Consider the following 12892-nt stretch of genomic DNA (forward strand, 5'->3'; position numbering starts at 1 on the left):
GAGCTGAGATGGGGAGGAGACAATAAGGGCTACCGAAAATTGGAGAAGTCAATGCTCATGCCGCTGGGGTATAAACTGCCCAAGCAAAATTGAGGTGCTGCTCCTCCAATTTCCGGTGGTGCTCACTTTGGAGGCCATGGAGGAGGCCCAGGCCAGCAGAAAGGTCAGATTCGGAATGGGAGGGGGAGTTGAAGTGCTGAGCCACAGGGAGATCAGGTAGGTTAATGCGGACCGAGCGGAGGTGTTCGGCGAAACGATCGCCAAGCTCATTGGTCTCACTGCTGTAGATCAGCTGACATCTGGAGCAGCGGATGCAATAGATGAGGTTGGAGGAGGTGCAGGTGGACCTCTGTCACACCTGGAACGACTGCTTGGGTCCTTGAGTGAACTAGAGGGGGACGGTAAAGCGACAAGTGTAGCATTTCTTGCGGATGCAAAGGAAAGTGCCCGGGGATGGGTTGGTACGGGTGGGAAGGGAAGAATTTTAAGTACTTTCAAAATATAATAAGTTTGAAAAGACTAGGCTTGTATTCACTGGAGTTTAGAAGGATGAGGGGGATCTTATAGAAACATATAAAATTATAAAAGGACTGGACAAGCTAGATGTAAGAAAAATGTCCAGAACCAGGGGCCACAGACTTAGAATAAAGGGGAGGCCATTTAAGACTGAGGTGAGAAAAAACGTTTTCACCCAGAGAGTTGTGAATTTGTGGAATTCCCTGCCACAAAGGGCAGTGGAGGCCAAATCACTGGATGGATTTAAGAGAGAGTTAGATAGAGCTCTAGGGGCTAGTGGAATCAATGGATATGGGGAGAAGGCAGGCACGGGTTATTGATTGGGGACGATCAGCCATGATCGTAATGAATGGCGATGCTGGCTCGAAGGGCCGAATGGCCTCCTCCTGCACCTATTTTCTATGTTTCTATGTAATGCATATTGCGTGGAAACAGGCCCTTCGGCCCACCGAGTCCACGCCGACCACCAATCACCCGTACTCTAGTCTTATCCCATACATCAGCGACGTAAGTCAAGAGTGTTTTATTCTCTCACATCCCAGTTAGAACAATGAAATCCTTACTTGTAGCAGCACAACAGAATATGTAAACATAGCACTCTGTAAACTATGTTATAAACGAGAAAACATAACTCCATACAGACAGCACCCATATTCAGGATCAATTCCGGGTCTCTGGCACTTTTAGGCAGCATCTTTATGGCCAATGTACTGCCCCAATAGCCTTGAACTGAATTAAAAAATACAGTAGCTGTAAAGGGGGCATAGCGTCACTTAGAGATTTAAGGCTGAAAATGGATAGTTTCTTTTTTTTTTTTTAGTAACCAAAGTTATCAACCTATAATTTTTTTGTGTGTTGGAAAATAAAATATAGTGGCACAGCTGGTGGACTTGCTGCCTCACACGCCAGAGATCTGTGTTCGATCCTGTCCTTGGGCACTGTCTGTGTTGACTATTCACATTCTCCCTGCAAGCGTGTAGGTTTCCTCCTACATCCCAAAGACGCATTGGTTTTGTAGGTTAACTTGTCTCTGTACAATTGACCCTAATGTGCAGGGAGTGGTTGAAGAAAGTGGGATAACAGAACTTGTGTGAATGGGTAGACAAAAAATCCTGGAGAAACTCAGCAGGTGAGGCAGCATCTATGGAGCGAAGGAAATGGGCAACATTTTGGGTCGAGACCCTTCTTCAGACTGATGTGAGGGTGCCGGGGGGAGGGGGGGGAGGTGAAGAAGAAAGGAGGAGGCGGAGACAGTGGACTGAGGGAGACCTGGGAAGCAGAGAGAGCAGGGGACTACCTGCAATTGGAGGTCAATGTTCATACCGCTGGAGTGTAAACTGCCCAAGCGAAATATGAGGTGCTGCTCCTCCAATTTACGGTGGGCCTCACTCTGGACATGGAGGAGGCCCAGGACAGAAAGTTTGGGCTCGGAATGGGAGGTGGAGTTGAAGTGCTGAGCCACAGGGAGATCAGGTTGGTTATTGCAAACTGAGTGTATGTGTTGTGCGAAGCGATCACCAAGCCTGTGCTTGGTCTCACCGAGATTGATCATACGCTGAATAACCACATGTTTGGAAGTGGAAAGAAATAATAAAAATTGCATTAATTGCAATGTGTAAAAAGAGTTGAGATACTGTATTATAATTTTGCTGCATGTCATTGTGGTATATCTCATGTCTTGATTGGTCAATATGTTTAGTTTGTGACTTTATTTGAAGCAGAAATAATATGTGAAAGCTTCATTGAGCATAATTCAGACTGGTAACTACGCACTTCGTCCGAGCACATTATCGCACGCGTCATGCAAGCCGTCTTAAATGACCACCTAAACTGTCATTTGGCAGCCTAAAAAGCTGCCGAGGTTACCCGGCTGGCAACAGGGAAAAAGGTTCAGTGAGAGCCCTGTATCACTGAACTATTGATGTATCAGAATTTGAATATTGAACTAATTGCAGTTAATAAAAATGTGAATTACTTGATATTTACTTTGCTGACTGTTCCTTTGCTCCCTCCCTCTTATTTATATGAATAATGTAACAGATCCTGTGCCATGATTAACCAGGCATAGGTTCAGTGAGCAAGTTGGGAGTTCCTATGTAAAATGTAACCCAATATTTTAAGTTTCCTTGAACGTTATAAAATCTGTGGTACGGGAAACAAATTTGTTTTGCTTTTTCTTTAAGAGCCTAATAGATCTATTAAATCTAAATTTATTTGCAATTTTTAGAGCGTCTTCTGCATTTTGACTCGACTGATAGAATTTAGAAGACTGAGGGGGGATGTAATAGAAACTTACAAAATTTTTAAGGGGTTGGACAGGCTAGATGCAGGAAGATTGTTCCCGATGTTGGGAAAGTCCAGAACAAAGGATCACAGTTTAAGGATAAGGGGGAAATCTTTTAGGACCGAGATGAGAAAAAACAAAATTCACACAGAGGGTGGTGAATCTCTAGAATTCTCTGCCACAGAACGTAGGCCAGTTCATTGGCTATATTTAAGAGGGAGTTAGATGCGGCCCTTGTGGCTAAAGGGATCAAGGGGGTATGGAGAGAAGGCAGGTACAGGATACTGAGTTGGATGATCAGCCATGATCATATAGAATGGTGGTGCAGGCTCGAAGGGCCGAATGGCCTACTCCTGCACCTATTTTCTATGTTTCTATAAGAGAACTCGAGGTAAAGGAACCGCTTGGAGGTAGTGATCATAATATGATTAGTTTTAATCTGCAATTTGAGAAGGAGAATGTTAAATTGGAAGTGGTAGTGATGCAGTTGAACAAAGGGGACTATGAAGGCATGAGAGGGGAGCTGGCCAAAGTAGACTGGAAAGGGATCGTAGCAGCAATGACGATGGAACAGCAATGGCAGGAATTTGTAGGCATAATCCGGGAGACGCAGGTTAATTTAATTCCAAAAAGGAAGAAAGATTCTAAGGGGAGTAGGAGGCAACCGTGGCTGACAAGAGAAGTTAGGGATAGAATAAAACTGAAAGAAAAGATGTATAACACAGCAAAGAGTAGCCGGAAGCCAGAGGATTGGGAAACTTTCATAGGACAACAGAAGGAAACAAAACGGGCAATACGGGCTGAAAAGATGAAGTACGAGGGGAATCTGGCCAGGAATATAAAGAAGGACAGTAAAAGCTTCTTTAGATATGTTAAGGGAAAAAGAGTAGCAAAGTCAAATGTGGGTCCCCTGAAGGCAGACACAGGTGAAATTATTATGGGCAACAAGGAAATGGCAAAAGAGTTGAATAGGTACTTCAAATCTGTCTTCACTAAGGAAGACACAAACAATCTCCCAGATGTACTGGAGGACAGAGGATCTAAGGGGGCAGAGGAACTGAAATAAATTTTCATTAGGCAAGAAATAGTATTGGGTAGGCTAATGGGACTGAAGGATGATAAATCCCCTGGGCCTGATGGTCTGCATCCCAGGGTCCTCAGGGAGGTGGCTCTAGAAATAGTGGATGCATTGATGATCATTTTCCAATGTTCAACAGATTCAGGATCAGTTCCTGTGGATTGGAGGATAGCTAATGTTATCCCACTTTTCAAGAAAGGAGCGAGTGAGAAAATGGGGAATTACAAACCAGTTAGCCTGACTTCGGTGGTGGGAAAGATGCTGGAGTCAATTATTAAAGAGGTAATAATGGGGCATTTGGATAGCAGTAAAAGGATTAGTCCAAGTCAACATGGATTTATGAAAGGGAAATCCTGCTTGACTAATCTTCTGGAATTTTTTGAGGATGTGACGAGTAAAATGGATGAAGGGGAGCCAGTGGATGTATCTAGACTTTCAGAAAGCTTTAGACAAGGTCCCGCACGGGAGACTGGTGACTAAAATTAGAGCACATGGTATTGGGGGTAGGGTGTTGACATAGATAGAAAATTGGTTGGCAGACTGGCAGCAAAGAGTAGGAGTGAACGGGTCCTTTTCAGAATGGCAGGCCGTGGCGAGTGGAGTGTCGCAAGGCTCGGTGTTGTGGCCGCAACTGTTTACCATATATATATTAATGATTTGGAAGAGGGAATTAGGAACAACACTAGCAAGTTTGTGGATGACACGAAGCTGGGTGGCAGTGTGAACTGTGAAGAGGATTTTAGGAGGTTGCAGGGTGACCTGGACAGGTTGAGTGAGTGGGCAGATGCATGGCAGATGCAGTATAATATAGATAAATGTGAGGTTATCCACTTTGGCGGCAAAAACAAGGGGGCAGATTATTATCTCAATGGGGTTAAGTTAGGTAAGGGGGAGGTACAGCGAGACCTGGGTGTCCTTGTGCACTGGTCACTGAAAGTTGGCGTGCAGGTACAGCAGGCACTGAAGAAAGCTAATGGAATGTTGGCCTTCATAATAATAATAATAACTTTATTTGTTAAGCACCTTAAAAACAACCAAAGCTGACCAAAGTGCTGTACAGAAAAAAGAAAACAAGCAAGACATCATAAAACAGGCAGAACAACAGAACATACAACTAACACGAGGCGCATAAATTACATACGAAAATCCAAACAATAAATTAAAAAACATAAAACACGAGTACGAACAACACAGCAAAACCAAGCAAATAAAGTTAATAAACAATTCAACACCTCACCTCATAACAAGAGGATTTCAGTATAGGAGTAAAGAGGTTCTTCTGCAGTTGTATAGGGCTCTGGTGAGACCACATCTGGAGTATTGTGTACAGTTTTGGTCTCCTAATTTGAGGAAGGCCATCCTTGTGATTGAGGCAGTGCAGCATAGGTTCACGAGATTGAACCCTGGGATGGCGGGACTGTCATATGAGGAAAGATTGAAAAGACTAGGCTTGTATTCATTGGAGTTTAGAAGGATGAGGGGTTATCTTATAGAAACATATAAAATTATAAAAGGACTGGACCAGCTAGATGCAGGAAAAATGTTCCCAATGTTGGGCGAGTCCAGAACCAGGGGCCACAGTGTTAGAATAAAGGGGAGGTCATTTAAGACTGAGGTGAGAAAAAACTTTTTCACCCAGAGAGTTGTGAATTAATGGAATTCCCTGCCACAGAGGGCAGTGGAGGCCAAATCACTGGATGGATTTAAGAGAGAGTTAGATAGAGCTCTAGGGGCTAGTGGAGTCAAGGGATATGGGGAGAAGGCAGGATTATTGATACGGGACGATCAGCCATGATCACAATGAATGGCGGTGCTGGCTTTGAGGGGCGAATGGCCTCCTTCTGCACCTATTTTCTATGTTTCTATGTTTCTATATCATTGACCAACATTTCTTCATTCCTGTTTTTTAGAAACTTTTTTACTAAGAAGACGAAAGAAACAATTCCTTCCACCTTTAGTGCTCCTGGCTGGAAGTTATTTGGGAAAATTCCTCCAAGGGAGAATTCACAGAAAGATTCCAAAACAATACAGCAGGTATACTTTGAAAAGAAAGTCCTTTATTTTTTGTTACCTAGTGTATTTGTACCGTACTACAACGTGTATTTGTATTGTAATTGTATTTGTAAAAGACGTTGCTGCTTAATTGACACCATCCATTTTGGTAGATGTTGATTCTTTAATGTTGGCTTGAGGCAATATTTTTTTATTGTGACCCTTCTTGTGAACTGACAATGATCAATGAACGTTAAGAAGCTGTGATGTGGATTAAAAACATATTTGGATTGGTATGAAGTAAGAATTCTTCAGTTCAAAATGAAAACAAAGTGCTGGAAGCACTCAGCAAGTAAGCCAGCATCTATGGAATTAGAAACAGTTATTGTTTGGGATTGAAAACTCATTGCTAGACCCAACCTGTTCAGTACTTTTAGCATTTTCTGTTTTTAGTTTAGATTTCCAGCACCTGCATTTTTGTAATCTTTTAAATGTAGGTGCGTTGACATTTGACGTGGATGTTGTCGATAATTTAAGGATTCCAATGTTCTGTAGCATAAATTATCTTTTTTTTAAAAAACTAGCTGGAGTATTATGTGGCTTGCAGACATGGCTCATCTGAAGAAAAAGGTGCAGGATAAAGCAATTGATCTTTCTTTGTAAAACAAGTCAGACTTGTGTAGTGTTAGGTGCACTTGATGATGCCAGATCGTATATCCTCATTCATAGTTCATTGAGGTCGAAAGGTTATTACTGTTTTATTAATATTTAATTTATTTGACGACTAGAAGTAGACAAGTTGGGAAGAATTATTGCTTTGGCATCCAGGTACGAATTCAACTCATTTTGGAAAGTTTGCCGTGATCTTGTGGCTGCTACTGCACTAGTTATAAGTTCAATTCTCAGGAGTCAGTGAAAATCTCAAGGTTTGGAGAATATCCTTGAATCTTTTCCACTGTCACTGAGAAATCTTTTCCTGAGACAGGACTTGGCATGGAGGATCAAAGGGTAAAGATTTGTTGACACCCAGGTATATGCTCCATTTAAAGGAAGGGAAGGCAGACTGGAGAGAGATGGTTCATGGGGTAACATAGTGAGGACTCAGATTGTGATGTTATATCTCTGTTGCCTGACCATTGGGAACCATTACCAAGATTAATTGAGTGTTAAACCTATACATTAACTGCAATGGGCATTAATAATGCTGATATTGTCAAATCCTTGGGCTCTGATACAGCTGTGCTTCACAGCAATAAACCTACAGAGCTGTTTGTTGTCAAAACTAGGCCATTAATGGCATTCCACATTGCCTAATCAGGCCACGTGAAAGCATTGTGGATTGTCTGTACTGTGGGGAGTGTTAGGATTGTAAACTGTAAGTGATTGCGTTATTTTTGTAAAAGTGAATACATTTTTCTTTAATGATTTGGGATGTCATGAAAGGAACGTGAAATGTGATTTTTGAAAGGCAATCAATTAATAACTATATTGATGTCAACATGCAAAACTTGAATGCTGTTCTTCATACCAAAAATCTATCAAACATTCTGAAGATTATTTTTTGTGCTGCCCCAACTGCTAATGATGAATCATATTTTTTGTTCACTCCTGTTCTAAATTTCCACTCCATCTGGGGGTAGAGAATAAACTCTGAACTTTTCATTGAAATTAATGAAATGACTCAGTCGTAGAATTGTACAGCACAGAAACAATTCTCTTCGGCCCAACTTGCCCTTGCCAACCAAGATGCCCCATCTACACTAGTCCCACCTGCCTGCATTTGGTCCAGATCCCTCCAAATCTGTTCTAGTGATGAGACAGGCTCTTGAATACGTCGGCCCTTTGGTCCAATTTAAAACAGAAATTACCTGATAAGGATCCTTCCTTTATCTGGATTGGAAATATTTATCTTATGATTTCAATTGAGCAATGCTCCATTCAACTTGGAGTGGAATACATTAATATTAGACATAGTTATACAGTACAGGAATAGGTCTTTGGGCTCCTCATCCATGCCAACCAAGATGCCTCATCTAAGCTAGCTTTTATTTGCACTTGCACAATAATCACTAATCATGGTATACATACTGTATATCTCGGTGATACGTTGACAGGATCTTTAGTGATGAGGAGCAATCTTCTTCTATCAATTAAAACATGCATAATAGTTTATATTATCCAGGCGATTTTTGTCCATTTTAATTGCAGTGTTTTGCCTGTGCATGTGGGAAAAAATTAAAGGTTTAAGTGACTTTTTTTTAGACTTCACCAAGATGGAAAATTCCACCATTGCTGCCAGGAGTTATCTCATGCATTCCTTTAATTCTATTGTGGAAAGAAAGTTTATCTGTCCCCTGTTAGTGTAATGTACTCCTGCATTTAATATTACCATTCTTCAGTGAAGTTTCTGTACACCGATCTTCTCGTGTGTCATGTGGCAGAATAACAAAGTGATACCTTGAATTAGAATGGATGCCTGCTTGTTGCCTTGGCAAAGATAACTAAACATTAAAAACAAATAATGTTTCAAATATCTTTATACATATAGTATTCCATTACTTTAATTAAAATTTAAGGTTGGATATGGCATTGAAGTTGAAAGCGTAAAATAAAGAATATTTTAATGTAATATTTAAATGCCGGTGAACTTGTGGTGGGAAGAGGCTGGCCGTTTGATCTATAAGACCCTGACGTCTTTCATGGTGCTTAAATGTGGCCTAAAATTGATGATGGGCTTCTAGCCATTGTACTGAGAAAGTACTGGAGGTTGTTTGTGGTGACATCATCTATGAGTTGAATAATCAGCAAAACTTTGGATAGTATTGCATGGCAGGTGGGGAAGAACAAAGGAACAGTGGAAGAAAAATTAATATTCTTTGAAATTAAGTACAATTAGAATCATAGAAAGTATGAGCTGGGTGTATCGTTCAGCCCTTAATTAGCAATGTTACAAAATTTTGAGATTTAAAAAATCATGTCTGCAATTGATCCCATCAGATTAAGCATAAAAAGAAGTTTAATTTGACACCTAATTCACTTTCATATCTTCAGTATTAAAAAAGTTATGGCCATTTTCATACTCGGAAATTAGCATCTTGTTCCCTATTGATTTTCCATTGACTTAACACAAAAGCTGTGATCGAGGACAGTCTAAAGCCCACAACTTTATTAAAAATTAAGAGAACTGAAATAAATGTTCAGTTATTATAGATTGAAGCATTCTGAAACAAATATTAAACAATCTTACTTGGATGACCTGAAATTAAAGCATATAATTAGTTAGTTACCCAATTGTAGCTAATTCCAAAATTCAATTACTAGATCTAAACATCTATCCATTTCTTAAGGAAAGATTAACATTTTTAAATAGCCAAAGTGTCCAAATAACATTCACACAAGAATTCACAATAAAACATGATTTTTAAATCTCATTGACATTAATTTATAGGCCAAATGGAAGGAATTTAGCGTTCAATTGCTGTAAATTAATGGCCATCAGCTTTCGAGTGGAACGCGCTGGTTTGGAACGCTGCCATTGCGGTGAATTTGAAGCCCATATGCCCAGAAAAATACTGCAGGATTTAATGGGCCCCCAAATCAGCTACTAGCAACATATAATTTTGTATAAAGGGATCTTAAGAAGCGCTTTTTAATGTAAAAATAAACAGCCTACCTTGCGTTGTCCCCTACATGAGATCCGTCCCGTTGGCGGCGGTCGCGGGTTTAGAGGATGATTTTTAACCTACTATAACAATTAAATAAACCAATTTAGTTTTAAAATAGCTGCAGCGAACTAATGTCGCAGCGATTTTTCGTCAGCAACTAAGTAGGCTGAACAACCTCGATTTGAATAGCCGAGAGAAAATCGCGTTTTAAACCCGCCCCCTTTCAAAGGCGCCAAAACCTCGCACACGGGCAGCGACAGATCTGCACCGCCGCTGAAGATAAGTTTTGCAACATACCTACCTTAATGCTTACCCTGCCATTCAAGATGATTGTGAATGATCCTTTATTCCACTCTCATATTCCTCATACGCCTTGATGCCTTTTGATTCTATATTCTGACTCAAATTTAAATACAATCATCATCTTCGCAGCATTCTGTGGTAGGGAATTCCACAGATTGGCAATCTTCTGGATTTTTTTCCTCCACTGTGGTCCTAAATGAGGCCAGTCCTTGTACCCTGACACGTGGCCTTGTTTTCCCCCAGCCAGAATTTTACATTTCAATAGGTTCCCTCATTGTTCCAAATTAACATTTGTGATAATAATTGCTTGCTGAATCTACTTTCAATGATTGGTGTAGAAAATGCCTCAGATTTCCTTGTTCATCAATGTTTCCTAGTCTATAACCATGTAAATCCTACCCAACTTTCCTGACTTCATACCAAAGTGGGTAACTTTGCATTTATCTGCTGCACTGCAGTTGCCCACTCTGTTTCTCAATGTCCAAAGGAAGTCTAAAGCCAGTTGTTAACGTGCCAGTAGGTGGGTGTCACCCATGTGTACAGCAGGGCGAACTCGGCCCACACTAGGTGGTGGTCTGAGCTCGGCACCAGCCGCCACACCGAGGCTGCCGAGGCCTTTGAAACGTACAGGAGTTCAATTCGAAAGCCCCCCAGACCTCCAGGTGTAGGCACTGGAGCCAGGATTTTGCTAGATATTCACCCGCCAAAAGAGCCCCTTCAACTTCTTCATCGACGGCCAGCCTCACTGGATACCAGAATGATCAGCTCCTTTGAGGTACAGTTTAAGTGAGTCCCTCACCCCCACCCCCCTGGGGATAATGCACTCACCAGGGTCAATGGAGTTCCAGAGTGTGGACACGTCCTGAGAAAGGCGGGCCTGCAATATGCTGGGCCTGGGGAGGATGTACACATTCACAAACTGCAATGGCACGCTATCCATGTGCAAAACGGCGAGGTGGGGCAAACGGATAGGAACAAGATCCTGGACTTCCAGGATCTGAGGCTGGAAAATCGGAGCCAACAAAGTATCCACCCTACTTGATAGGGAGCTGAGGTGACTGAAAACCCCCTTCGCCACCAGGAACCAACAGATTAGTCTCCTGGAAGGGTATGGGTTTTCTGCAAGAAACTCATCATGTATCTCCTCTTCTGGAGGGCGGTGTTGAAGCCTGCATAGAAGCCACCTGCTGCCACTCACCTACAGGCTGACAATTGTGATCTTCATGTTAGTAGTACACCTTATCCTGGCACCAGCACCACTATGGTAGCACGGTGACATAGCGGTAGAGTTACTGCCTTACAGCGCCAGAAACCCGGGTTCTATCCTGACTACGGGTGCTGTCTGTACGGAGTTTGTACGTTCTCCCCATGACCTGCATGGGTTTTGTCCGAGATCTCTGGTTTCCTCCAAAGACCTACAGGTTTGTAGGTTAATTGGCTTGGTGTAATTGTAAATTGTCCCTAGTGCGTGTAAGATAATGTTAGTGTGCGGTATCGCTGTCGGCGTGGACTCGGTGGGCCGAAGGGCCTGTTTCCGTGCTGTATCTTTGTATCTGTATATGTTTGGAGCTGCTCGGTGCCCTACTTTGCTAGGGCACTCTTAAAGCTGCCGAGCATGTGCCACTCGGAAGCTCAGAGGGGATAGAGCCTTTTCTGTTGCTGCTCCGGCACTCTGGAACACCTTGCCGTTGCACGTCAGACAGGCCCCCTCACTGTCCATCTTCAAATCCACCCTAAAAACTCATTTTTATTCTCTGGCTTTCGACACTGGCTGAGACATTGCTCCTGTTTTTAGTGCTTTTAATGTCTTTTAATTTTTACTGTTTTATAGTCCTTTGTTTTACGGTTTTTAATGGTTTGTAATAACTTCTTGTCCATGAGTTCTCATGTACAGCACTTTGTGGCAACTGCAGTTGTTTAAAGTGCTTTATAAATAAAGTTATTATTATTATTATATTATTACTAGTTTCTCTCTTTCATTGTATCCATCCACATTGAACTAAATTGTTTTGTTTTTAATTCTTAAAAATATGAAGGCACTTACAATATATATATATATATATATATATTTTTTTTTTTAAAGCACCACCGCCATAGTAAAATAATCACAAAATAAATTGTACACCATTCTGTACTTTCCGCCACAAGCCATATCTATTCCACTCTCATATTCCATGATATAGGGTCTGGAAAATAGTTTATCCTTCATATGACAGGGGAATTCTAGCAAGATCAAACCCCAATGTGATGTTGAGCAATAGTGTGCGGTGATACCTGTCATTAGGTCTAGCGCTCGTGCTACTTCTATCCAGGTCAACCACTAGCATGCAGAACTCATCCCTATGCTAGCTGTCCAAAGTATAAAAGGGGTTGTCTTTATTGGGGGTGGGGGGGTGGAGTGGGGTAGGGGGAAGGAAACGAGTCATAATTGAAACATGGACTTGAGAAGGAATGAAGGCAAGGTAGTATTAAAGTCAATGTGTTAAATATTATTGGAGCAGGCCAAAATTGTGATGGCCCAATCAATTACATGGTAATAAATTACATGGTCCATAGATATTTGTTCTATATCTAATGTGGTATATTGTTGCTTGCTTCAACATCAGTGTATCTGAGAATCACTACTGACAGTTTGGTGCATTTACTGAAATAACAAATCGAAATCGTACCCATCAGTAATTTCCAACTTATGCAGATAGTAGCACTACTTCAAATTTTGCTGAAATGTTTTCTATGGTACAATGATCTTACTCTTTCAAATATATATTTTTGCTTCAATTGAAACACTGAACTAGATTAGCTAAATTGTCCACAGGATTTTTTTTAAAGAAGGATGAACCAACTAATGTAATCACAGTTTTGGAGCATAGAGGTGAGTCATGAAGTGAGTGGTATGAAATGCATAAATTCGAGGCCTAATATTTTTTTCTTATCATAATTTTCTTTTGGTCAGATTCCACCTCACAATTTGACATCTCTTGCAACCAGAGAGCGTAGGACTGACTAATGCCAATCAAGGCACATGGTTTTCTGACTCCCCGACCATGGGGTTGG

At 41.4% G+C, this 12892-nt stretch overlaps 1 protein-coding gene across 2 annotated transcripts in view; it reads left to right on the forward strand.

Annotated features, from left to right (window-relative positions):
* Window positions 1-12892, forward strand: part of tbc1d12b (TBC1 domain family, member 12b) — a 105772-nt gene that overhangs the window by 38756 nt on the left and 54124 nt on the right. For both annotated transcript variants that reach the window (XM_055646590.1, XM_055646591.1), the window contains exon 2: window positions 5789-5912. In XM_055646590.1, the coding sequence (XP_055502565.1) occupies window positions 5789-5912 (124 nt within the window). The remainder of the gene's footprint in view (window positions 1-5788; window positions 5913-12892) is intronic.

The sequence above is a fragment of the Leucoraja erinacea genome, chromosome 15, assembly GCF_028641065.1.
Source record: "Leucoraja erinacea ecotype New England chromosome 15, Leri_hhj_1, whole genome shotgun sequence".
Classification (NCBI taxonomy): Eukaryota; Metazoa; Chordata; class Chondrichthyes; order Rajiformes; family Rajidae; genus Leucoraja; species Leucoraja erinaceus.